We start from the raw sequence: 25,838 nt of genomic DNA, 5'->3' as shown, positions 1-25,838 counted from the left end.
ATTCAGATAAGGTGTGCTGGAGGAGAGAAAACAACTAAAGCACGTAGATGTATGATGTATGACACCACTGAAATGTGCTCAACCTGCAGGTCAAAGGGTTAAAAGCCTAGCAGCCATGGAGATAATCTGTGTCGATATGGTACTGATGAGAAGATTCATTAACATTTATCATGAATCAGGGAATCATTTTGCATTCGTGGATCAAAAGTTGATTAATTCCACCCTAGGCAGCAAAAAATGTGATACCGATAAACGTGACACAGGGTGCAGTGAGTGGGCCTGAAGGGACAAAGCAGAGCAACGTGCTTGTCAGTCCAGTACCACTTCATCTTCAAAAACATAATTGCTCAACACTGAGGATGTTCTGAATCCCAACATGTTTCACATTTTATCTGTCGGGAGAGTTGGACTGAAAACACATCTGGGATAAACGTCTTCAATTTCCGGTAAGAAATGCAGTAAACTGCTTTATTTGACTCTATAAATAGACATTAAACCCAGAGCTTTTCACTTTTTCATACGGCTTGTACTTATGAAACTACGGCAATGTTTTTTGGGGCTATTTCTGCCATTTTTATTCAAAACATTCAGGAGGAGCAGGCTATTACTTAGAGCATTAGGATATTTTACAAAATCTTAATGTCCAACTTATTCGGCAGTCCCCTTTTCTTTAGTTCCACCCAATTAGTCCTCTAGTCTACCATTGATTAGCATTTTGCCAGCTATTTTAACCTAGTTGTCCTCTATACCACCCATCTCTTTGCTTTTTAAGCCATTTTCTCTATTCCACCCATCCTTTATGCACTGGCTTCTGGGGTAACTCCTTTTGAATGACCCTAGCTATGAAAATCAAACTCGTCTCATAAAGGCAGAAGCAGTAAAACCTAAAGCTTCATTTCCACCACAACAGTAGAAACTAAAATCTAAATGACCACAGAATAAACCCACTTTCCTCTAGAAATGTGTCTGTGTTTCTGGTGGATGATTATCTGGTTACCATCTCATGTGTGTCGTAGGATGAAGCATCTCTGAGCACCATCCATCAGGAAGGATGAGAGCTTCGACTGCAGCAGAGCTGTATGTAGGTTACCTGTCAGGAAATTAAGCTGCTTATGTAACTCGTCATTCATCTGGCTGCATCATACGTGGCTTTAGTTAAGACTCTACTCAACAGGAGTAAAATAAACTTTCATGGTTAGGCTATCGTGTTGATCAATAAGGTTATTCATGCTGACCGTGTTTATTACTTGCAGCTAAAGGTGGCTACGACATGGCTGAGAGTGGAATACACAGCCAAGTGGGGGCGGGGAGGTTTTCCCCACAAATCTGGACCTTTGTCTGCTCTAATCATACGGCTGTGACGGCCATCGGTGCATCTCTATCTTTGGTCCGAGTCCAACGTTCATGAGCCATTTGTTTGCAGCAGAGCAGGAAATGAGGTTGGGGCACCACAGTGGTCGGGGCCTGCAGGATGAGCCTGGAGGAGTCACACTTGGTTGCTGAATATTATAGGGTACCTCCCAGACAGACGGGAATGGTGGAGGATGGGAATGGAGTATCCACGGTAATGGACTAAGACGTCATTGTTTCAGAATTATTACTGTAGAAACACGTTAAAATGTTTATGAAGGAATTTATAATCTTCTGCATGGATCACAAGCAACCCTTTAAATTTAGACCGAGGGTGTCCAACCCTGGTCCTCAAGGGCCCCTATCCAGGATGTTTTAGGTCTTCCCTGCTTCAGCACGCCTGATTCAATGGTTAAATCACCTGTTCAGTGTTTCATCGAGTTCTGCAGAAGGTCAGTGCTTAAACAGGTGCAACATTGAAAACATGCAAGATGCAGGTCCTTGAAGCTCAGAGCTGAACCCTACAGCTCTGTTGAAGTGCAGCACTGGAGGTCATGCACTCATTATTTAATAAAAGCAGCCGTGGCCTCTTCAGTAAACTACTTGAGTTGTTTTCCTGGGAAAAAAAGCTCTGGTGCCCATGTTTCAGGAAGTTAGAGGAGTGAGGGTGGAAGATTTTAATCATTAATATTCATGATATGCAAAGGTCTCGTCTGTGATTGGCTAACAGCCACACTACTCTGCTGCTGCCACCGTTCGCTCTTCTGTCTTGGGTAAAACAATGCAATGTTGATATGCTATCTACACAAATAACACACCACCTTATTCTGGCTGCTAAATCAGCACCGCTTTCATCAGTCACAAGTCAAAGTCGCCGAGGTAGTTAAAGCAACTTTTACAGCGTGACGTAGATCGTCTGGCTTTTTCTGACCTGAGCATTTCCTCGTTTATTTTCTTTTGGTGGAGAGGGTTTGGGTTGGTCTTAGGGTTAGGCTAATGCAGGAAATTGGGTTGGAAGACAATATTCACCTCCAGCATGCACGTGAAACTCCTTGGAACTGATCACATTTCAAAAAGAACGGTTTTTAAATTACTCAGTGAACCTTAGATTTAAACGACCAAACTGTTTTATCCAACCTTAAAAATGTACATACTTTAGTGCTGATAAAAGTTACCGGCTGGTTTATGAGTCTTAAAACATGTCTAGCCTAGAATGTCATAACTTTATAAATATTAAACAGCCATCTGTTTTGCATTACGTTTTTATTCTGGTAAAAATATACAAAGATTTTCGTGGTGGGATTAGGTGGAACTGCACCCATGAGCTATCTTCTCACGGTCCAGACGTGAGGATGATAATCTCTCTTAATAAATTATATTAATTAGGTTTCCGATTTCTAGTTTTGTTTTGTCTTTTTATTAACACATTACACAACTGATCTGAAGTTACAGGAACTATTTAAAATAATTTAGCTTTATGATTAGTTTCAGTGTTTGGGGGATGGGCATCACTGTGCCATCAGTTCCTCTGATAAATTGTCAGTTTCACTGCTCCAGCAATGAGTTTGACACTTTGAACAGAATCAATAATTTGCTAAGTAAACTATAGCTGCGTGGAAAATGTTCACAGAAGCAGAGCAATAAAAAGTTCTGTCAAATCAAAGGTAAACAATAATGAAGGACAAACAAACAATAAAGGCAATGTTTGATTCACTAAAACCTTGCAGGTCGTATTTTGATGTTTTGTGTCACAAAGTAAAATCTTACTGCTTATTTACTTCTTTAAAAACCGAATTTGGGAACAAATTTCTCGATCACTTAACACAACTTCCAAAAGAATAAATGAAATAAAGTGTTTGCATCCGGTACAATTAAATTATGTAATTATTTCAATAATTTAAAGTATCAGAAGTTTCCTGCTCCTTAACCCTGCTGGTTCAAAGTGGAAACACAACTGTCATAAACAACAGCCTGCTGTAGCTAGCGCTAACAACAAGCTAACACTAACACGAGCCAACCAATACTAAAATAAATCACCAAGTAAAAAGATCCACACTGTTGGACGAATAAAAGCAACAAAGCTAGATCACAATCAGTCTGTGATTTTGTAGCCTCCTTTCAGCTCCCTCAAACTAGCGTAGGCTGCGCCGATGTTCACTCTGGCATTAGCTCTTCACCTCCAAAGACATTACTCTCTTACTTTTAATTCCAGGTTCCACCATGATGCCAACAGAAAAAGCAAACTTCTTCATTTTCTTTATCCTGTTCTTTTTATTGACGATTGGTGAACTGAAATTGCTACAGTAAGTGCTAGCATTAAAGCTGACAGCCGTAACGCAGGTAAAGAGCGCCCCCTAGGACCTACCCACTCCTCAAAACTATCAAGTGCAGTTTTTGGTCCGCAGAATGGTGCCAAATATGAAACTGGTTAAGTTTCTAACTCAACAATCCCTGAGATCAAATGTTAAAGCTCTAAAGTAAAAAAAAAAAAAAAAAAAAAAACGATCTTGTGTTACTTAAAAGGGGAACTAGGCAGTTATGGCTTGCTTTCAGCTCCCGCTAGGGCACACACTAGTAAAAATAAAAACTTTTTATAATTGTAATTGATTTGTCATTGAATTTTTTGAATTTTTGTAATAGTTTTGTAAAAAGAAAACAAATGTGAATCACATTACAGAACCGCTTGTAAATTTTACATTGTAAAACTTTTATGATGACAAAAATTTTGTGTTCACTGTATTTTTACAAAATATCCCTTTTAATCATGGCTACCATTATTTTTGTTAGTTAAAATTTCAGATCTTTTTTATTGTGTATATTTTTTATCAAGCCTCAGTAAACTAGCCAGTAAATGTGAACAAATAAACAATCTTTTTGTGCATTATAAAGTTATTCTTGAACATTGTGGAAATATAAATATGTCCGTCTCTTTATTTTAATCATCTTTTGCTTATAATTGTAATTGAATTCATATTTATTTTAATATATATTTTTAAATTAACAAAAATCTTCATATATTTTGGTCTTACGGGTCTTACGGTCGTCATCTTGTCCAATTTTCCCAAGACGGTTTAACTTTTTGGACATCTGGACCAACATTTTCATTCAGGAAGGGATTTATTTTAGACATTTTTTCTTAGAGACGTTGCTGTTGTGTGAAAGGGTTATATCCCAGCCCCCTGACCTGATCTCAGCTGTGGCTCGGCCTCTCTTCAGCTCCTTCCCCCAGTGCTGTCTGTGTAATGGGACACCTCTAAATGATGCTGAGAGCACCCCTGTGCAGTCATGGCCCGCTGCACCTGACTCGCTCCTTGCTGCTGCTGTTAGCTTATCTTCTCCAGGCTAATTTATGACCCCTTCTGAGTCGTCTGCTGCTGCCTACCGGACGTGCTCGTGTTAAAACCAATTAAACCAGCTACTGGCGTCTACGCTCACCTTATTTTTGATGCATGATAAATAACGGCGGTGCTGGGTCACACAGGAACAACACTCCTCACCCCCAGCTGATAACATGTTGCACCACTTAGACAAGAGTAAGTATGATGCTAATTACTGCATTTTAAGTCTGATAATAAATGAAAACATTTATGAGAAGATTCTTTTAGGGGGTTGACTTTAGATTACTGTATTTACATTCATTTGGATTCCTCATTTGCAAGCTTTGGGAGTGGCTCAGCACGCTTCTGCTGCACTACATGTATGCAGCGTCCGTTTGCTTATCCTACTACTTCCTTCAGTGTAGTTGTTTTTTATTACAACATTCATCAAAGGTCAGTAAAAACTCTAACTGTTCAGATATATTAGAAAATATCAGCCTCACTACAGTCATTCTGTTACAAAAAGCAGCTTTTTATCTTGTTCATTTGCTGGTTTATTGTTTTTAGCAGAATTGGGCAGATAAACCTGTTTTCATATCATGCTCATAATTTTAAATTAAATCTGTATTGCTTTTCATTTCCATGACAGTCTACTGACATTTTCTAATTGCTAAGTTTAATTTATAAACTTTTCTGGGTATTTTTCTGCTCGTCACAACCCACTTTAATGGGCAAAGCAGATTAGTCTGGATTGTGTTTTGGCATTTTTGAAGTAGATGCACAAAATTAGTGGTTTTCCTTTGCATGCTTGTGTTATCGCTGATAAATTTATTAATTGTGTGTTTGTTTCCCGGACGTTTTCCGCCTCTCACCTGGTGACTATTGAAGACAGCTCCCCACGACCCTGTTGAGCAATAAGTGTTTTAAATGAGTTAGATCTGTTGTAAATAGCTCTTCGGTTCTTCATTTTCGAGGAAAAAATGTCTAGTTCTTCTGACGAGACTGACAAGCTAACAGCTAGTCTGAGCAGGACTCGGGTCCAAGATCCAAGTCTTCTTAAAACAAATGAAATCACCAAAGTTTTTGCTTGCTAGCAATAATTTATAAATCCACACCATTGCCATTTTGAAGCTACATGATTATTTTAGAAATATATTATGTTAATCTCAGGACTTCTCTGGTTAAGTTGTACCAGTCTGTCATGGAGAAGAGACCTAAACCGGAAGAAGAACCTCTCGATTGACCTGTCGATCTACGTTCTTACCCTCACCTATGGTCACGAGCTTTGGGTAGTGACCAAAAGTACCAGATCACGGATACAAGCGGTCGAAATGAGTTTTCTCCGCAGGGTGGCTGGGCTCTAGAGATTGGGTGAGAAGCTCGGTCATCCGGGAGGGGCTTGGAATAGACCCGCTGCTCCTCCACAGTAAGAAGAGCTAGTTGAGGTGGCTCAGGCATCTGGTCAGGATGCCTCCTAGATGAGTTTTTTCGGGCACGTCCAACCGGGCGATTGGTCCAACTGGGATACCTAAAGGTAGACCCAGGACATCCTGAAGGGTCTATGTCACTTGGATGGCGAGGGAACGCCTTAGGATTCCCCTGGAGGAGCTGGGCCAAAGGGCTGGGGATAGGGAAGTCTGGGCCTCTCTGCTTAGGTTGCTGCCCCCCACGACCCGAATAAGCCGGATAAGAGTAGGCTGGATAGATGGACAGTTCTCCACATTAGACAGGACATGCTACAGTTAGCGGCTGTCTGCTTAGCTTTCAATATGAAACAAAAAAGGATGATTTTCAAACAACCTTGAGAAACGGTTTAGAATTTTTTTCAAGTAAGGTTCTCTGAAAAAGTTAGAAACATTTCAAGTTTTATCTAATATAACATTAATGAGCAGGAATGGACATGAATTCTGACTAAATCATCAAGCTAAAGGTTTGTCCACACAGGGCTTAGACTTTCTGTGTTGCTGCCTATTTTAAAAGGGTTTTCACAACAATCAGTTTTGCATAATGATATTATTTTTAAATAGAATATTTCTGTTAGACTTCTCACAGAAGGACCCTAAAGCACTGGAAGTGCTGCAGCTAGCTAGCTTGTAGCTGAAGCCACTTTTTAGAAAAAAAAAAACAAAGACTGAATGTAAATATTAGTGTAATGCAAAAGTGAACCCTGTGAAATGTGTTAGACTGGAGTTGTATCAGGACAGCAGTGATCCACTTTGGGATTAGCTTCGGCAATGGTTAGCTTCTGTCAGTCCAGTCAAATCTGATCTGTTTCTTTAGTTATATATTCAAAAGATTTAAATCATCACAATTCATACATGCTCAGAACACTGGTGTGCAGCTCATTGTACGTGCACTTGTGCACGGGCTGTGGTTAAGGCCATGTCCCAACACAATTAATGAAAAGTGACATGTAGCCAGCACTCCAGGGCACGCAAGGTTAGCTAACCCTCTGCATATGCACACACACACACACACACACACACACACACACACACACACACACACACACACACACACACACACACACACACACACACACACACACACACACACGCCGTCTTCTCTTGAGGATTATTTCCTTGCAGCCTTTGCTCCTGTTGGAGGCGTCCAGCGTGAGTCCTCGGGTTTCGTCTTCCTGTCTCATATGTCACAGCGTGTTGACGCAAGCACGACTAGTGATGTATTATGAAAGATGTCTACAGATTACTGTACACCATCTGCAAATACCTGCACAAAGATTCATGCGCAGCATTCTAACTGTTGTCTGGATCTGATGGCTTTATCTCACCGGGAGCAGAAAATATGTCTGCAGCAGCACAAATGATTCAAATTATCATGATGATAATTAGTTTTGATAAAAAATAACAAGAGAGCCGGTCTGCACAGAAGATAAACACCGGTGATAACAATGAGGAATTAATTTTTGCTCTGCGTGCTTCCAGAGTGTACACAGCTTTCCTTTTCATATGAATGAGCATCTATATGGGGAAAGGCTCATGCTGCAACACAGGCTAATTCCTGCTAATCCTGCTGCAGCTCCTACTACTTACAGATGGTTTCCAATGGTAGCCCTTGAGCAGGGGGGGTTTCTAGTGAGATTAGCTCCTGTTAGCTCCACCTCTGCAGTTTACGCTCTTGGACAGGCCAGGCATGTCTGCCTCTGCTCTAATACTAAACTTTCCCTCAGATATGGATTAATGGTGTTTCCAACGTGTCCCATGTTTTTTTTTGGAGAGTAATGTAAGTGTGATTCAACTTATCTAGTTTTAATTGCATCTGAAGCAGAAATGGATCCGTTAGCAACTTGAGTGTAAAACACAAGAGGTGAGAAATTGATGTCCTTGACGAACACGTGCTGTGAGTCTTTAGCCGTACCAGTTTTTCTGAGGTTTATATTTGCATCTGATATTTTTATTCCTTTTTATTTAAACTGTGACGTCACTTTGGATTTGATGGGCAAATATCCCGTCAGCTGATGGTGGCTTTTTATTCTGGATCTGGAGAAACAAACTTTCTTTTGAGGGACAAGAATCCAAGCGATGACATGAAAAAGTGAATGAAGTGAATCTTTTGTTTTTACGTCTTGGTTAAACGAAAAGCTACTGCACACAAAGTCTTCAGGCATTATCCCCATGAAACAACCAGTTTGTTGCCATGTGTCATTTTAGGCTAAATGACTGAACTTTGATTAAAATTGGTACAGTACACACTTGTAAGACTGGAAAATGTGTTGTATATTTCACAAAGACCTATTGTGATTATACTATCTATTTACTCTAGATTATTGGGTACTAAATTCTGGATTCAAACACCCATCATCCAACAGGTAGCTCATACTCAACATTTCTTCCAAACTGTGACTCCCCTTCATTATTTTCCCTTCATTGTACAGGAGATCTCTCCTGAAAATGTTTCCACAATCAGGAAAATCCATCGTCTTCGACAACTTTCCAGATCCTACCGACACCTGGGAAATTATTGAGACCATTGGAAAAGGGACGTATGGGAAGGTCTACAAGGTCCTCAACAAAAAGGATGGAAGCAAAGCAGCTGTGAAGATCCTGGATCCGATCCATGTAAATTACATTAGAAAGTTCATGCTGAGGAAAGTGCAACTCAGTTTCCAGTGTTTTTGAATGCCAATAGTTTTCCAACTATTGGTTTCCATCCCACAGAATAACAACATGAGCTTGTGAGTCAATCTATTGCTGGTTTTAATGTTCAAATGTAGCTAATAACACTACAAAATTGGTATAACGACAATATAAAACCCATATATAATTTATGATTACATTTTGCAGCGTTTTGTAAACTTCAAGCAAATATACCACGAGCAAACTTTTTTATATATAAGTTCATATCTTAATATTACCTAAGGACACCTTTAGTGTTTAATGTCCCAATGTAAGATCTCCCTCCAACTTTTCGAAACTCTTGCTTGTAAGCACATCGTAAAGATCCAATAGTCATCGGCATATTTGAACATTTTAACCATAGAGCTTGGGTGCAGCAATTGGAAACTATTAAAGCTATAATCCAGTTTTGTCAAAATGTATTAGCCTGTGAGGTGGGTCTTTAAGTAGAAATCAAACCGTCATATTTTACCTCCTGTTGCTGTTTCCTTACTTCTTTGACTTATTAAAAGCTGACAAAAGATGCAAACAGACCCAACTTTAATCTGTGTTGGCTTTTGGCGATAAACAAACTGGCATGCCCAAAGAAAAGCCAAAAATGTATCAGATGAACATCTAATCCCCATTTATGACCTTTTTGTTGGAATTCAAGAGTGATAACCAACTGAGATATACGCTCAAAACATATTCTGCAAAAAATTTGATTAAAAAAAAAAGAAATCAGTGTTTTTTCTTAACAAATTATTAATTTCATAATTTTAGCTGGATAAAGCTAGCCATAAGTATTCCTGCATTATGAAAGTTGGTAATTTGCAAAGAAAAAAAAACAGTATTGTTGCAGAATGCTTGCACTCACCCTCCTGTACTCATATTCGTTTACATAAAGAAACAGTTGTTAACTGTAGTGGTATGAAAATAATTTACTATCACTTTGAATGTTGTGGCTGCAAAGAATAAAGGAGCAGAATGTCTTGTATTGTTTCAGAAAAGATGATCCGATTAAATTGACATTTAAAAGATTGATGCTTCTCTCCTTAAAATTTGGAGATTAGGAGAAGCTTAAGGCCCTTCTAAGTGAAAATGTATTTAGTACTTATGTGTTGTTAGAGACAAGCAAGCAGCAAAGAGAAAAAGAGTTGCTGTTTCCATGTTTGAATGCAACAGAACAAAATTTAGCAAACAGTTCCTTTTTTAAAGCATACTACTATTGAAAAGTAAAATTTTGGGGGTACACCCCACAGAAAACCTTTCTATTTTAGCTGAATGGCTAGTCTGAGCTACTGAAAATCTATTTACAGAATGGGTCATAAACATCCTGGACAAGCCCCCCAATTCTCATAATCAGAGGGAGATGGGCCATTTAAAAGTTAGGGCAGTGATATGTGTGTACATGTTATGTGGCAAAAAAAAAGCTTCACGTGAAATTAATTTGGTAGCAAACCCATGGGGAAAGCAGAGAAAGTGTTTAGCCTGAATGCATGAGCAGAGACGGGTCCTCAGGTGTTTCATGTCACCCCAACCAGCAGGTGTAAGAGGTACAACGTCCTGATGAGCCACAGAATCATAACGTTGACTTCAAATTTGCCTTCTAGGACATTGATGAAGAGATTGAAGCAGAATACAACATCCTCAAAGCTCTTTCTGACCACTCAAATGTTGTCAAGTTTTATGGGATGTACTACAAGAAGGACGTGAAATGTGGGGATCAGCTGTGGCTCGTCCTGGAGGTAAGAGTGTGTGTTGTGGTTGTATTTTGTAGATAAAGCTTGCAAAGGACATTTAGTCATTTTACAACTCCCAGCATGTACTTCCAGATATCAGAGGTCTGGCTAGGTGTTATGTAAGAGTGTTAGCCGCCGCCGCGGTCATCCCCGGTGTTCATTTACTGGCTACCTGGGGGATTTGGTCACACGCCAGTTGGCATCATGAAGTTGGGGGTTTGTAATGAGCAGCAGAGAAGGGTTCTCTCGCTCATCAGATTACTTTATACACTTAAAATGCTGACACTCAGGTTGAAAATGCCACAGCTGCCGCGTGTGCTCAGGAACATTCCTGTTTGACTATTTTTAAGAGACTTAAAGGAGAACTTGATTTTTCTGCATTCTGCACACACATGAATATAAAAGCCTGGCCTACTGCACCCGCTTCTTCAGCTTTCATCTGTCATTGCCTGCTGCAACCCTTTTGAAATGTCAAACTCCAGACAAACATGTAATAGAGGTCAACCTCAGAGGAGAAAAATGGTTTGTGAGCTTCAGCACAATGTCAAAAATCAGCTTTTGTTCCCGTTTGATGGTCTGACCGTGTCATTTTTGTTTGTACTTTTATAGAACGCAGGACGAATCTGGTATAGAAGTTATGCAGAAAGAGTCTAATGGCTTTTGTTTGATGACTTGACTTTGTATTCATTTCATTAGGAGGATTTATCTTCATTTGAGAAGGACAATAGATGTCATTTGATTCTAATCTGAGATTGCATCTAAATATATTAACTAAAGTCAAGGAAAATAGATATTTTAGAGGTGAGTTGGCTTCAAGTTTTGGTAAACAAACAAATAAATTAGCAGAACTGCCTTTCAATCATTATGCCAAAGAGGCTGATGATAAGTGGAATAGATGCTGCCACCAGAGAGAGGTAATGAAGGAGAACATTGGGGAAAATAATTTTCACTTTGGTTGGAGGGCTTTGTGGCTGATGCTCATAATTTAAGCAATGACTGTAGTCAATCAGTCAAAAGACTGATGATAAAATCAACAAACGTCACCATTATTTTAGTTTGGTTAGGCAAGCGCCCTTTATTGCTGTTTTTAAATCACACCATAAAAAAACACTATTTCTCCTTGGCCTTTAACTCCTAAACCATAAAACATTAAGTCATATTTTGTCATCCTTTTTTCCACTTTGGATGTTCCATTTTAAATCTGTGGATTAGTATGTTCTGGTTCCACCTTGTTTGTTTGTTTGGCTTTACTTTGTTTTATGACCTAAGTGACTGTTTCTATCTGTTTTCTTTTATAATGTGCAGTGCTTCGATCAGCCGTAATGCCGTGCTAAAAGTGGTATGGTATATGATAGAATGGGATGGGATGGAATGGTATTGTATGGTATGGTATGGTATGGTATGGGATGGAGTGGGATGGGATGGGGTGGGATGGGATGGGATGGGATGGAGTGGGATGGGATGGGGTGGGATAGGATAGGATGGTATGGTATGGGATGGGGTGGGATGTTATGTGATGGAGTGAGATAGGATAGGATGGTATGGTATGGGATGGAATGGAATGGAGTGGGATTGGATGGAATGGTATGGTATGGTATGGTATGGTATGTTATGGTATGGAATGGGATGGAGTGGGATGGGATGGGGTGGGATAGGATAGGATGGTATGGGATGGGATGGGGTGGGATGTTATGTGATGGAGTGAAATAGGATAGGATGGTATGGTATGGTATGGTATGGGATGGAATGGGATGGAGTGGGATGCTGATGGAGATTTAGCATTCCTAAACTCTGTAGCCTTAGACTTCCATAAATTCAAGATCGTATGGACTCTTCATGACAAACACTAATCTGGGAACAGCTAATGGATAACAGCACTCAACAGAACTTATGTTGCATGCTTTCTGCTCGATATGTAACAACATTTACCTTCATATTTTTTTAACTAGAGACAGTCACGGCAATATGATGTAAAACTACGCTGAAATGTATGCGCTGCCCCCTATTGCCAGGAAACTACACACTGCCACTTTAAACATTGAAACTGAAGGTTTGTGTTTTTACTGGGAAAACAAAATACTTCTACAAAAAGGGTTTAAGAAAGGTTATGGACTTCTAATTGCTAACTTCACCAGACAAAGATATGGTTATTGGAATAGGAAAGCCCACTACAAGGCAACCTCACCACATTACCACAAAGAAAGAAACTATCACGTTTTAATATTTGGAGGTCTAGTTGCATCCCTAGAAATCAACAATTATGCAATGTCCAGCTTCCCCACATCGGGCTATTCATCGTTCCACTGCAGGGACAGAGTTTCCATATTTGTGTAATCCAAGCTCTGAAGGCTCTACATTAACAGCAGAAATGTTATGTAAACCCAGAAGATGGTTTTCACCTCTCCATCTTGTGTTTCCTTTTCATTGCCATCTTTCCTCCTGACCTTCCACAGTAGAGGGGACGGAGCTTGTTATTTTGAAATGTGGTTTTATGTTGGTTGACATTGGCAGTAAGGGCCTATTTGCTTTGGTTAAAGCTGCAAATGTGCTGTGTGATATGTTTACTCTGTGGCCGTAGATTTCCCTTGCAAAAATCTGCAGGCAGCAGTCAGAATGTGGATGCTAATCCTGGGGTTTGAAATCACTGCCTGACAGTTTAGTAAGAGTGCTTTTGGTGCTTTCAAGTGGGTGCACATGGAGGGGTAAAAGACAGGAAAACATGGAGCGAGGTGGTCATTCACCATGGTTACTGTCCCTCCTTTTGAAAGTGCAATTTTCCACCCTTTTGCAGTGCTGAGCGGAGCCTTTGCACTGACTGCAGACCGCTCATTATGAGCAGAATTCATCAAAATTGCATCCTCTTCTTTGTTAGCCTTCTATTGAGCACTGGGAGCTTCGGCTTTGCCTCTGTAGTGCGACCCTTTATGATTGCAGATGTGGGCAGAAATGAGCAGTCTTTCATGTTTGAAGGAGGTTCAAAATACTTCCAAGACGGCAATGATGGAACTACTTTTGTCCTCTAATTGAAAAAAGGAAACTGATCTGGGTTTGTGTTTCATCTGTAGCTCGTGTTTCATCAAAGGAAACTGTTAATGAAGGGCACAGGAGGAGCAGCGTTTTTAAAGCAAAGACGAATTCTGACCTGCATTGCTCTGCAGCCATCAGCTAGGAGCTAAAATGCATCAAAGTGTGTTAAACATTGTTTTCATGATAACTTTTGATGTAGCAATCATTGTCCTTTTTGTTAAATGGCGAAAATATAAATTCTAGAGGAAATTTTACAGAAAAATGTCACACACATTGGAAATCCATATTAAAATTATTTGACTATTACAGCAGATTTGTGATCACACAAAAGCTTGTTTTACCTTTAGCAACCTGCTGGTATGTTTAGTTAACAAGTTAATTACCGGTATCTCAAATTCTGGAAAACATCCTGATTTAGGATCTAATTCATTATTGTTATGTCTGACTAGCAGGCAAATACCCCAGACTTGGATGGAAAGCACATTTTCCCCCCGAGTTCATGTTTTAAGGGACTGCAGACACTAATTTACATCTTTATTTACACATATAGAGAGTTGACGTCACTTCTCCCGGCATGCAACAGTTCAAATCGAAATGGCGCCATCTTGGCAGGCAGAAGCCCGCAGCTGGGCTATTTGTTATTGTCAGAAAACTCAGTCAAACAGGAAATATGGTAGATTCCTGTTGTGCCCCAGGATGCAGAACAGACGTGGACAACATTAGGGATGAGCCATCTACAGGATTCCCCAAGATCCGGAACGCCGCAAACGTTGGATCATCGTAATAAAACGTGTTAGTGACCGGGCTAAAATGAAACTGTGGGATCCCGAGAGTAAAGGTTTTCACTTATGCAACGACCGCTTCATACCAGGTACTTAAACCAACGTTTTCTCAACTGTGTATGGTATTTATTTTAAATGCTTTTATTACGATTCTTAGTGGGCTTCCTAAACTTATTTTGGCGTGGCTTTTTCTGTCTTATTACTCATAGCAGCAAGTAAACGTCACGTAAAATGTTGCCTTGTGAGTTCTGCGTGCTGCCGTTGACGTGTTTTATGATGACAGCAATTAACCGGCTAAGCTGTATTTAATTTTTAAGCAATAGTTGATCAATCGTCAGACCACACATAAAAAGCACTTTGGATTGCTATTATCTGTCTCACCGAGACGGATCTCAGACAGATCCTGGGACGCTCCTGCCTGACATATTTATTTTATTCACGGAAAAAAAATCAGACTAGTGATTTCTCTTGGAGTTCAGTTTATACATTCAAACAGCACAGCACTCTATTTAAACTACTTACATATAAATCTGTTATTTGTTCATCCATCCATCCATTTTCATCCACTTATCCGGAGTCGGGCCGCGGGGGCAGTAGCCTAAGTCGAGAGGGACTTCCCTCTCCCCAGCCACTTGGGCCAGCTCCTCCGGGGAAATCCCAAGGCGTTCCCTGGCCAGGTCCGCTCCGACAGCTTCTGGCGTTTTTAAAAAGTATCCCAGGGGCACAGTAAGGGTCGTAGATGTTTAATCTATTTAATTTCTGACTATATAAAATTATTTCTTCGGTTTTAAAGTGTGAAGTAAACTCCGACGGAGTAAAATCCAAGCCGATCCCGTTCATTTTCTTTAACTTTGTTGCCTGCCAACATGGCGTCTACTCTCTGAGAGTCATGTGACGTCCGGAGCTCTATACACAGATGAAACTCGAAAAATTAAAATATCTTGTGAAACTCTACTTTACTCAGAAGATTTCATAAAATGTTGGTTATTTATTTATTTATTTAACTTTCCCTCTCTTCTGTATAAAGTCACCTGTAAACATCTCGCCTCACCTGTTTCTGCAGACTTTAAATAACATCGAGCTTTAAAACTTTAATCCTTGTTGGGATTTTTTTAAACGTGCTTCCAGACAGCAGATACCTCGACCTGTGTAAATGATAAGGTCACAATAACAAAGGGAGTGTTCTCCTCTGGCCTCAGTCACATAGCCTCCACATGGTCACTAATGTTGCATTAAAAAGTAAAAATCAATATAAATGTATATTTACCAGGAATCATAGATCAAAAGATGGCTAAAGCCCCTGCGTTTTGGGTTTGTTTCATCTTTAGATTTGTTTTATCTACTTCTTAACTCGTCTTTGATCGACTGCTTTCATTTACATGAATAAACAAGCACCTGACCTGATCTGAAATGGGGGCTGTAAATGAATATTCTGTGTTTTTATCTTGGTCTTTGAGCTAAAAGCTCTCTTAGAGCTGGCATATGCTGAGATGCAAAAGTGTGGGCAGCCTTGTGAATCTTTGTGATTTTCCTGTACAAATGGTTGTTGTTATGATAAAATATATCAGTTAAACATACAATATGTGGCCAAAATCATCGTTCTAGCAAAATCCTGAAAGGGCCAATTTTGAATGGAGACACCACGACTGAGAGGACCAAGTCTGCGTATCTCCCAGTAGCTTTCCCCCTCCCAGAAACTTTCTGTAACTAACAGAGCAGAGAAATTGTGTTGACTCTATAAAGCTCCTAATGCTTCATTTAAATCATTAATACACCTACGATTTTCCTGCTCCTTTGAGTCTAAATGTAAATTTAGTCCTTTTAACACATTTCTAGTGTTATGTCCAGGATGTGTTTAAACTAAGAGCACTAACCTTTAGTTTGAATACATTCAGGACACCAGAACTCTGGTTAGTATGCATCTGTGTGTCTGCCCCGACGACAGGTGATATGGCAGCAGCGATGTGGACTTGACGTCAGACGTGGCTCATCGTTAGAGCGCTGTGCTGTCTCTAAAAACCTCTGCGGCATTCCATGCTTGACTGCAGTTTGTCTGCACGTCTGATCGAGGAGAGGAGAAGTGATTAAGCTCCCCATGTGGCAGCTGAGATGCAGCCCATCCATCCTGCAAAACTCCTCTGGGCTGCTGATGGATGAGTAGACTGATGGACGGATAGAAAACAGACATTAGCTGCAGTTAGAAGCATGGCAGCGCTCAGCCAAGGCTAGAACCCGTCTTTATTTTCTACAACTAATGTATTGAGATTGAATTCATTTATGTTTCAAGTGAAATTCAAGTAATAAAGGGACCAATAATAAAGATATAGGGTCAGCTTCAGTAAAAGACAGCTACTGTTATCAACATCTCAAAGGTGACATTAAATCTCTGTGCACTGGTGCAGTTCACATCAAAACAGCAGCTACACTGTTAAAAATAAAGGTTCCAGTTAGAACCAAAGACGGTTCTTCACAGTGATGCCATAGGGGAACCTTCTTCGGTTCTCCAAGAAACCTTTTGCCTATTGGTTCCTCAAAGAACCATTTATAAATGGGTTCTTTGAGGAACTTTTATTTGGTTCTCTGTGGAACCTCTCATATAGAACCTTTTAGGGTTCCACAAATAACCATTTATCAAAAGGGTTCTATGAAGAACTAATTCAAATGGGTGCTTCAGAGAACCGAAAAAAGTTCTTTAAAGAACATCATTAGATTCTCTGTGGAACCTTGAAATCAGAACCTTTTAGGATTCCTTAAATAACCATTTATCAAGGGGTTCTCTAAAGAACTAATTCATTTGGGTGCTTCAGAAAGTTTTTTTTGGGTGTTTTAATCAGAAATTATCAATTTAAGTGCAGTAATTAAACCAAAAAGAAAATGTTGGACCCATTTACATTAAATCACTGTTTCATTCCTGTCAAATCTGTTTTCATTTACACCCAGACAAAACTTTGTTTTAGAGGTTATAAAGGGATGTTTCTTGTTTCTACATTTCTTGAAAAAATTCTTTACACAAAATTAAACACCACAACAAAAACTGATCATATAACATGTCCTTACCTTACCTATAGGTAAAAAACTTAAACTATTCCAACATAAAGATGTTAATTTCACTTTGTTTGCTGCACTCAGAGCTCTGAGTCACCCTTTAACAATCTTGGCTCACAAGTAAAAAGACTGTGGATGTGGGATGCATCTGATATGCAGTTCAGTATTTGTTTTCTTGTGGGATTCTACAGCTGCATGATTTTTATATAAAGTGTCTCAGACGGGAGATAAACATCCCTTTTTATAAGTAGATAAATATTGAATTGTGAGACCCATACTTTGCTTTTGTGTGCAACTCTGAGAACGTACATCAATTTAAGTTACTGCGCTATATGAAATCTATTCATTAATAACATTTGATGGTAAGTGCTGCACAATCTTTGTGCAGTCACAGCAGGGAACCCCTCAGTACAGTATAATTATAGACTAATTAGCTTTTCATTTAACAAGAGAGGGAAATTAGTGTTCCAAAGGCAAGTTTCAGCAGCCAAAGTTCAGATTTACAAGGTCCCAGTCTTAAAATCCACCACTCCACACCCTTATGCTGTCTCCTGTAGTTGAATGCTCATATTAAATTGGTCTCGTAGTTCGACCTATGCCCATCTGAACCTCATGATTTAAGACTGGACCACCAGTTGGAAGCTGACCTCTCCTGCTTCAGTGTGACACCTTGGGCTCCCAAACCTTAAAACCGTCTTGGAATTGGATGATCTGTCCACCATGTGACCTGCTGAGTCTCTGGCACCTCATCCAGGATTAGTTTGGTTCAGGAGAGGCTAACAGGGACAGCATTTAGAAGATCACATGGTTCCAGTGAATTACATGGACAAGGAGAAAGAATGAGGTTAGTAAATCCCTACCAGGACTGCTGCCCCTGGATGGATGGATGGATGGATGGAGATGGATGGATGGATGGATACATCCATCTATCTATTGACACATGGGTATATGGATGGGTGGCTGCATGAATGGATGAATACATGAAGGAGTATATGGATGGATGGCTGCATGAATGGATGAATACATGAAGGAGTATATGGATGGATGGATGGATCCATCCATCCATATACCCATGGGTCCATCTATGGACCCATGGGTATATGGATGGGTGGCTGCATGAATGGATGAATGGATGAATACATGAAGGAGTATATGGATGGATGGATGGATGGATCCATATATCCATATACCCATGGGTCCATCTATGGACACAAGGGTATATGGATGGATGGCTACATGAATGGATGGATGGATGGATGAATGAATACATGAAGGAGTACATGGATGGATGGATGGATGGATGAATGAATACATGAAGGAGTGGATGGATGGATGGATGGATGGATGGATGGATGGATGGATGGATGGATGGATGGATGGATGGATCCATATACCCATGTGTCCATCTATGGACACAAGGGTATATGGATGAATGGCTACATGAATGGATGGATGGATGGATGGATGGATGGATGAATGAATACACGAAGGAGTGGATGGATGGATGGATGGATGGATGGATGGATGGATGGATCCATATACCCATGTGTCCATCTATGGACACAAGGGTATATGGATGGATGGCTACATGAATGGATGGATGGATGAATGAATGCATGAAGGAGTACATGGATGGATGGATGGATGGATGGTTCCATTTATCCATATACCCATGTGTCCATCTATGGACACAAGGGTATATGGATGGATGGCTACATGAATGGATGGATGGATGGATGAATGAATACATGAAGGAGTGGATGGATGGATGAATGGATGGATGAATGAATACATGAAGGAGTGGATGGATGGATGAATGGATGGATGGATGGATGGATCCATATACCCATGTGTCCATCTATGGACACAAGGGTATATGGATGGATGGCTACATGAATGGATGGCTACATGAATGAATACATGAAGGAGTATATGAAGGAGTGATGGATGGATGGATCAGTGGTCCCATTACATTTAAATAATTCAACAGCAACAAAACTCACACAAACTCTTTTTCAGACATTAAGGAGTAAAAACTTGGTAGAAACAGAATTTTTTTTCTTTCCAAACAGAGAAAATGATGCTGCTGCTTCTTTCTGCCAGACTTCTTGAACATTAGTGTTTTTAAACACATTTACAAAAACGATCGACACTTTTCAGCGCCTTCAGCACACTGACTAACGTTTTACAGCTTTTTATTTTCCCAATACCTCTGGCATCCCCTGAAGACGGCCTGAAATTAGGGGTTATTATTGTTGCCAAGGCAACCCAGAGGGTAATTTTCTATCATTTTCCAAGAGAGATATCTGTTGACGGTGGGGCCCATATTGTGATGTGGTAGAGCACAAGAAAACACCTACAAACAGAAAAATAGATGTTTCTCTGTCTAAAGAGAAAAAAAAAGACTTGGTTTCTGTTTATTCTTGGGTAAAATGTTCTATTATTGACTTGTAATAACTTAAGATTTCACACTCAGGCTTTGGGAACATTTTGTGTGTTTACCCTCTTTAGTCTTAAAAGCTTAGATTAAATCTTGCAAAGAAAATGCACATTTTTCTCTCTGAGCCTCTAAAGACTGACAACATTACTTTAAGCATCTATTATCTGACTGTAAAATCTCCTGATTTCATCCTTTGCTGGTTTCCTGCATTAAAAACCTGCAAATAGGCTGAGCTGTTGGAGCTGACTCGTGCTCATCGTCCTGTCGTCTTTGTGAATTTCTCTCTGTTTCAGCTCTGCAATGGCGGCTCTGTCACAGATCTGGCCAAAGGCTTGCTGAAGAGAGGAGACAGAATGGATGAAGCCATAATTGGGTACATTTTGCATGAAGCTCTCATGGTGAGTTTGCTGGTTTCAGTGTGGAATCAACCGTCTCTCTGAAAACTGTTTAAATGGGGTAATTATGCAGGCAGGTGCTTGACAGAACAAAAACACTGTTAACCTGTTCTTTTCAGGGCCTCCAGCACCTGCACGTCAACAAGACCATCCACCGAGACGTCAAAGGGAATAACATCCTGTTGACGACACAGGGAGGGGTCAAACTTGTGGATTTTGGTACGTAATTTTTCCCGTTTTTGCATACATCCCATCTGCTTTCAACCCCAGAATCATGTCATGGGTCTGTTTAACAGAAGAGGGTCAAATCCATTACCTTGAGCTGCCTGCCAAATGAATCCTGCTGCCAATTGGGAGGCTGAAACAAAATGACACCACCCAACATTGTAACAGATAATTATGCTTTTCATGACACTCCATCTTGGCCATTGTTACAGACAGCAAAGGGTTGCGGCTTCTATTCTTTCTGAGCTTTCGCTCATTTGCGTTTTGGTTTTCTTAACCAAACGAGGCACTCTGAGCGGTGAACCAGGACTCCTGGAACGGAGGCTCCTCGATAGGCAAAGTGGTTCTGACTGTTTACAGGAGATGACTCACCTCTGTTTTCTTCAGACTGCGACAAAAACAGCTGCCTGTTTTCATTACAAATAAAATCCCCACTCAGCTTGTGGATAGGTCTGCATTTTGTCTGCTAATTGTGGGTTCTCCTAAAAGCTGTTTCTTAACCGCCAAGCGCCGAGTGCACAGCTCTTAAATGAAGGGGGTGGCTAATGGAATCACTAATATGCAGCATGTCCACCTTTTCTCATTCTTTGCCTTTTTTTTCCACCTTGAAATAAATTCTCACTGCTTGTTGCACGACGTTTGATTTTGAAGTATTTGTTGTCAGAAAAAGGGACTAAATCACCAAACTTTTTGGATTAATGCAAACACCCAAAACACTACTTTAATGTAGACCTGCATCACTTTAAAGGTTTTAGACTAAAACTCAAAGAAGTAAGGTTGTACATCTCTCATTTATGGTTAAACATGTGCCAATACACCTCAAACAGTCAGATTTGTGAACCCTCTCAGGCTCTAAATAAGTTTTGATAAAAGGACGAACAACTAAGTCCTTCAGCGGTACATCTGAGTTAAAAAATGCTCATGAAATACGTATGTGGAGTAACCAGGTAGGTAGGTTTTAACGTTGCTAATCTGTAATGTAATTCAAGATTCTACGGAGCCCCTCTGATGACATGGTCCAAAAAATAAATAAATTGTGGCCACGAAATACTATTTTGAGGCCACGTTACAGCTATTTCGTGGCCATAAAATACTTATTTGTGGCCACGAAATAGCTGCCCAGCCCAGATGTGCTCACTTGTGCACCCGTGAGCCGTGGTTCCGCTGGAACACGTCTGCAGCTGTCATAGATCGACCTTTTTCCCTATCACTTTCATTTTTTAAATAGTAATTCAGAAACATTTGATACCATTACAATTTCCTTTGATTTCATTTTAAATAAATATTTAGAGAGCCCAAGTAGCACATAAAAAATGCAATTTAACGATTTTCTTAAAGTAGGAACGTTTAACCTGTGCGGCCAGACTGCTGTCCTTCTGCTCTGCGTAAACCTGAGCTGATCACCTACAGCTTCTGTTTGGGTAGTGCAGCTACTTCCGTAAACAAGGAAGGAAACACTGCCCGAGTCTGCTTTTTATACCCACAGCTCCCCTACTGGTGACTGGCGGGGTCAGCAGATTACCTCATCCTGCCACAAATAAGTATTTCGTGGGCACGAATACGTATTTCGTGGCCACGTTATAGCTATTTCGTGGCCTCAAAATAGTATTTCGTGGCCGCAATTTATTTATTTTTTGGACCATGTCATCAGAGGGGCTCCGTAAGATTCTTCTCAATCTTTTCTATTTTACTTTTTAAATTCAAAGCTGTCATGTGACTGAGCCACCATGCTTCTTTATCTTATTCCTTTGGCACACTTATGCTCCAACGCTTGCCTGTGTTCTTGAGATCTGGAACCAAACCTAAACAAGGAAATCCTCCATAAAAGAGGTGCTAAAATCTACGTTTATGAGCTTTTCACTGTTAATAAAATGCTTCCTCTTTCTATTGGAGAAACAGCTACGGTACATCGATTAGTTATAATATAGCAAGAGCCACAGCGGTCAGAGCGTTTCCAGTGACAATGGCTTCCTTTGCAAGTGCTGGTTTGCTGACGGCCACAGTTCACATCAGGTCTTTGACGTCAGAAAATAAACAAAAGAAGAAGCTCTTTGCAAAATTTGTCTGACGTGTGCAGCAACATGAAAAGTGATGAAAACTGCGATTAAAAGCGACCGACTCAAGCTTTCACGGCACTGCTCGTGAGCTGTGTGTCGTGCTGGGATTAATGGTTTTTCGTGCGGAGGGGGTGCATGCTACACTAAGCAGCTGAAGAGATAAAGCCCCCACTGTGACTCATCACCAGCGGAGACACAAAAACAGTAAAGAGCTGGACCAAAAAGAGCAGCGGAAGAATGAGGAGTGCTGTTCGTTCATGGGTCTCTCATGAATATTCTAATTGACGGTGTTATCTCTGTGATGATTATTAAGTGTGGCCCACCAGGCTCCACTTCTGGCTGATGGAGTGAAAACAGAGCAGTGCTTTAATAGAGACTGTGTTACTCACCCTCTGATACACCCCACACATTTAAACCTCAGTATTCATGTGATTCATTTGAGGATTTTGTTTCAAGGTTCTTGTGTGCACGTAAAGCTGTGGGCTCATATTCACTAATCCTGGATGACGTTGATGCAAAACCTCAGGCCTTTTGAAATGTGTCGGTTTAGAGACGGTGGAGAGATCTTTAGCAGATCATAAACAGTTTGAGGGGTCCTACATTGCATTAGTTTTGTTTCCTCATGCTGCAAAAACTGACTTCTAAGAACGTCAAGAAAATAATTTAGATATTTTATCTTATTTTTAGCCCCAAAATATTCCATAAGATTGCATTACTTAAAATAAGGTAAATACTCCCAAATGATCCAAAAGTTCTTGTTTTGCTTAATAATTAAATCTGCCAGTGGATTAAGCAAAATTTGCTTGGCTAGAATTCATAAAACTAGCAAAAAAAATCAAAATTTTCATTCATTTGCTAGTTTTAAAGACGCACTTTGCAACTTTTTCATATTTTAAATGATATTCTTGAGCCAATATGCGCTAAAATGACCCTCTGCATGGTTAATGAAAGGCCACCCAGCCCCTATCGCCCCCTGTGGCCAGAATGTTCCACTTGCAACTTCAGAGTGCCGGTTCGGGAAACAAATGGAGCTGACATACCTGGCACTGCAGTCTGCTTCCAGCACGTTTCTTGCAGGTTTTTGATAGTGAAAACAAGCTGATTTGTTTCAATTAAAGATAACTCGCTCATGTGAACGCTAATGAAGGCTGGGGAGACATTTCAGCTTTCAGATGAAGGTGTTAAAAACACAAACACACAGTGAGGAGATGGATTTCACTTTTGGTTCTACTAAACTGACACTAGGGGGTGCTAAAAGCAATTCTAGCCAAGCACTGTTTGCTAATACCACTGGCAGATTTTTTACTCAAAACAAGAAAATTTGGATCATATTTAAGAATAATTAACTTATTTTAATTAATGCAATTTTTCTAAAGAAGATTTTTTTTCCTAATCTTAAAAGTAAGATGAAATATCTAAAATTGAGTTGTTGTTGTTTTTAATCTTCCTTAGAAATCGTTTTTTGCAGTGGGGTGGGCCGGTTTACATCCATTCATGTATCTGACGCAGAACAGAAAGGTCTGAATTAGATTAGATTAGATTACGTTTATTTGTAAAGGGACAGTACATATTAATGGACATATATATAATCATACATATGTAAACATGCAAGATTATAGCCAAGGCTAATTTCCATCTTTAGTCCCTCAGCAGGTTGATAGCTGCTACACATGTGTGACTACAAACAATCAGGAAAACAAATACAAAACAATATTGTGATCCTAAAATTAACCCCCCCCCCCCCAAAAAAAATAAAAAGATAAAAAAAATTCATAATACACCCTAATTTGTAAAATTAACTGCTTCCATTTAGTATTAAAACTTAAAAAGTAGCCGCACAAGTTAAAAATTTCTATATGTACATATAAAATATAATCATACACCATTTAGCAGCAAGACAATATAATAGTCCCTACCTCCGTGGAAAAACACTCTTTATCTTGTCCTTAAATTTACTGTTATGTATTTTGTTTATGTTTGAATGTATGAACAGATTTGAGTATCTAATATCCACAATTTAAGTTCTTTGCTAAAATAATTCACAGTATTACGTTCATGGATCACTGTTGGAACTGTATTCCATGTTCTTGAGGCGTGATACGAAAACACCGTATGTCTAAAGGTGGTGCTTCTGAAGGGGATCAGACAGTCACCCCTGGAACTCGCCCTGGTCGATATATTACCCTTTACTTTTTGTTTAATGTACTCTTGTAATGGAATCGGAGCCAATCCATGTAATATTTTAAACATAAGTATTGAATCTGTATATCTAATCATGTTTTCCCAGCTCAGTATTCGGTATTTTTCAAGAATTCTGCGATGATGATGTGGTTTTGGTTTTCTGTCTAGAACCTTTAGCTCTTGATTATATGCTGTAGTTATTGGTTTTAATGTGGTTTTGTTTGCCTTTGTCCAACTGGATATACAATAAGTCATGTGTGAAACGATCATAGCATTAAAATAAAGTTTTGCCGACTAGTGTTAAGTTTTCTCTAATGTATTTAAAGTTTGATATGTTGAATTTCATTCTATTTACTGTCTTTTTTACTTGTTGCTTGAAGGTAAGTTGTGAGTCTAGAACAACTCCCAAGTATTTATATGCTTGCACCGTTTCTAATTTGTTTCCATGTAGTATTACTGATGAATCTGTTTCTTCATGAGGAACTCTTTTGGAGAAAAACATGCTGACAGTTTTGGCTGAATTCAGGAATAGTTGGGAACTTTCCAGCCATTCAGTAACCCTGTTCATTACAGATGTCAATGTTTTTGCTGCCAAGTTTTTATTTTTGGCATGGACGTATATTACTGCGTCATCAGCATACATTTGACAATATGCGTCTGGTGGACAGCAAAGTGGGAGATCATTTATGTAAATACTGAACAACAGAATAGATGTGACTGTTGGCTGAAGTAAAGAAATAAATCATGCGATCATCAGCAAAGTGGTGAAAAGTGTACATATTCAATTCAATTCAATTCAAATTCAATTCAAAGATACTTTATTAATCCCAGAGAGAAATTAGAGTTTCAGTACACACAATTCTGAGATCAGACATACATACACATACATATAGACACATGACAAGAATTGGTGACTGTGGTCATTAGCAACCCGAGTCGCGCTACCTTAATAGAGATCAGAGGGGTTACATGAGGATTGGATCAGGTGGGGGGGGGGGGGGGGGGACTTCAGAGGGCAGCTTTGCTATGCAAAAAACACCTCAGACAGAAATGCAACAGACTTCAGACATCACACAACATACGTGTCCACTAGGTGGGGAGGTATTAGGATCACTAAGGGGATGTTGGAGGGAAAAAGAGGTACTTGTTTTCTCACACACAT

General features: G+C 39.7%; 1 protein-coding gene across 9 annotated transcripts in view; it reads left to right on the top strand.

Moving 5' to 3' along the window:
- myo3a (myosin IIIA) overlaps positions 1–25,838 on the top strand; it is a 72,690-nt gene continuing 46,852 nt past the window's right edge. For 7 of the 9 annotated variants that reach the window (XM_070553248.1, XM_054751048.2, XM_070553247.1 and 4 more), the window contains exons 1-5: positions 7,805–7,910; positions 8,563–8,746; positions 10,396–10,530; positions 20,112–20,216; positions 20,333–20,432. In XM_070553248.1, the coding sequence (XP_070409349.1) occupies positions 7,909–7,910; positions 8,563–8,746; positions 10,396–10,530; positions 20,112–20,216; positions 20,333–20,432 (526 nt within the window). In that variant the 5' untranslated portion in view covers positions 7,805–7,908. Of the gene's footprint in view, positions 447–7,804; positions 7,995–8,562; positions 8,747–10,395; positions 10,531–20,111; positions 20,217–20,332; positions 20,433–25,838 lie in introns of those variants that run through there. The other 2 variants (XM_070553245.1, XM_070553243.1) reach the window with 2 other exon arrangements.

Source organism: Nothobranchius furzeri, chromosome 7 (genome assembly GCF_043380555.1).
Source record: "Nothobranchius furzeri strain GRZ-AD chromosome 7, NfurGRZ-RIMD1, whole genome shotgun sequence".
Classification (NCBI taxonomy): Eukaryota; Metazoa; Chordata; class Actinopteri; order Cyprinodontiformes; family Nothobranchiidae; genus Nothobranchius; species Nothobranchius furzeri.
This window is presented reverse-complemented; position numbering and strand designations above follow the sequence as displayed.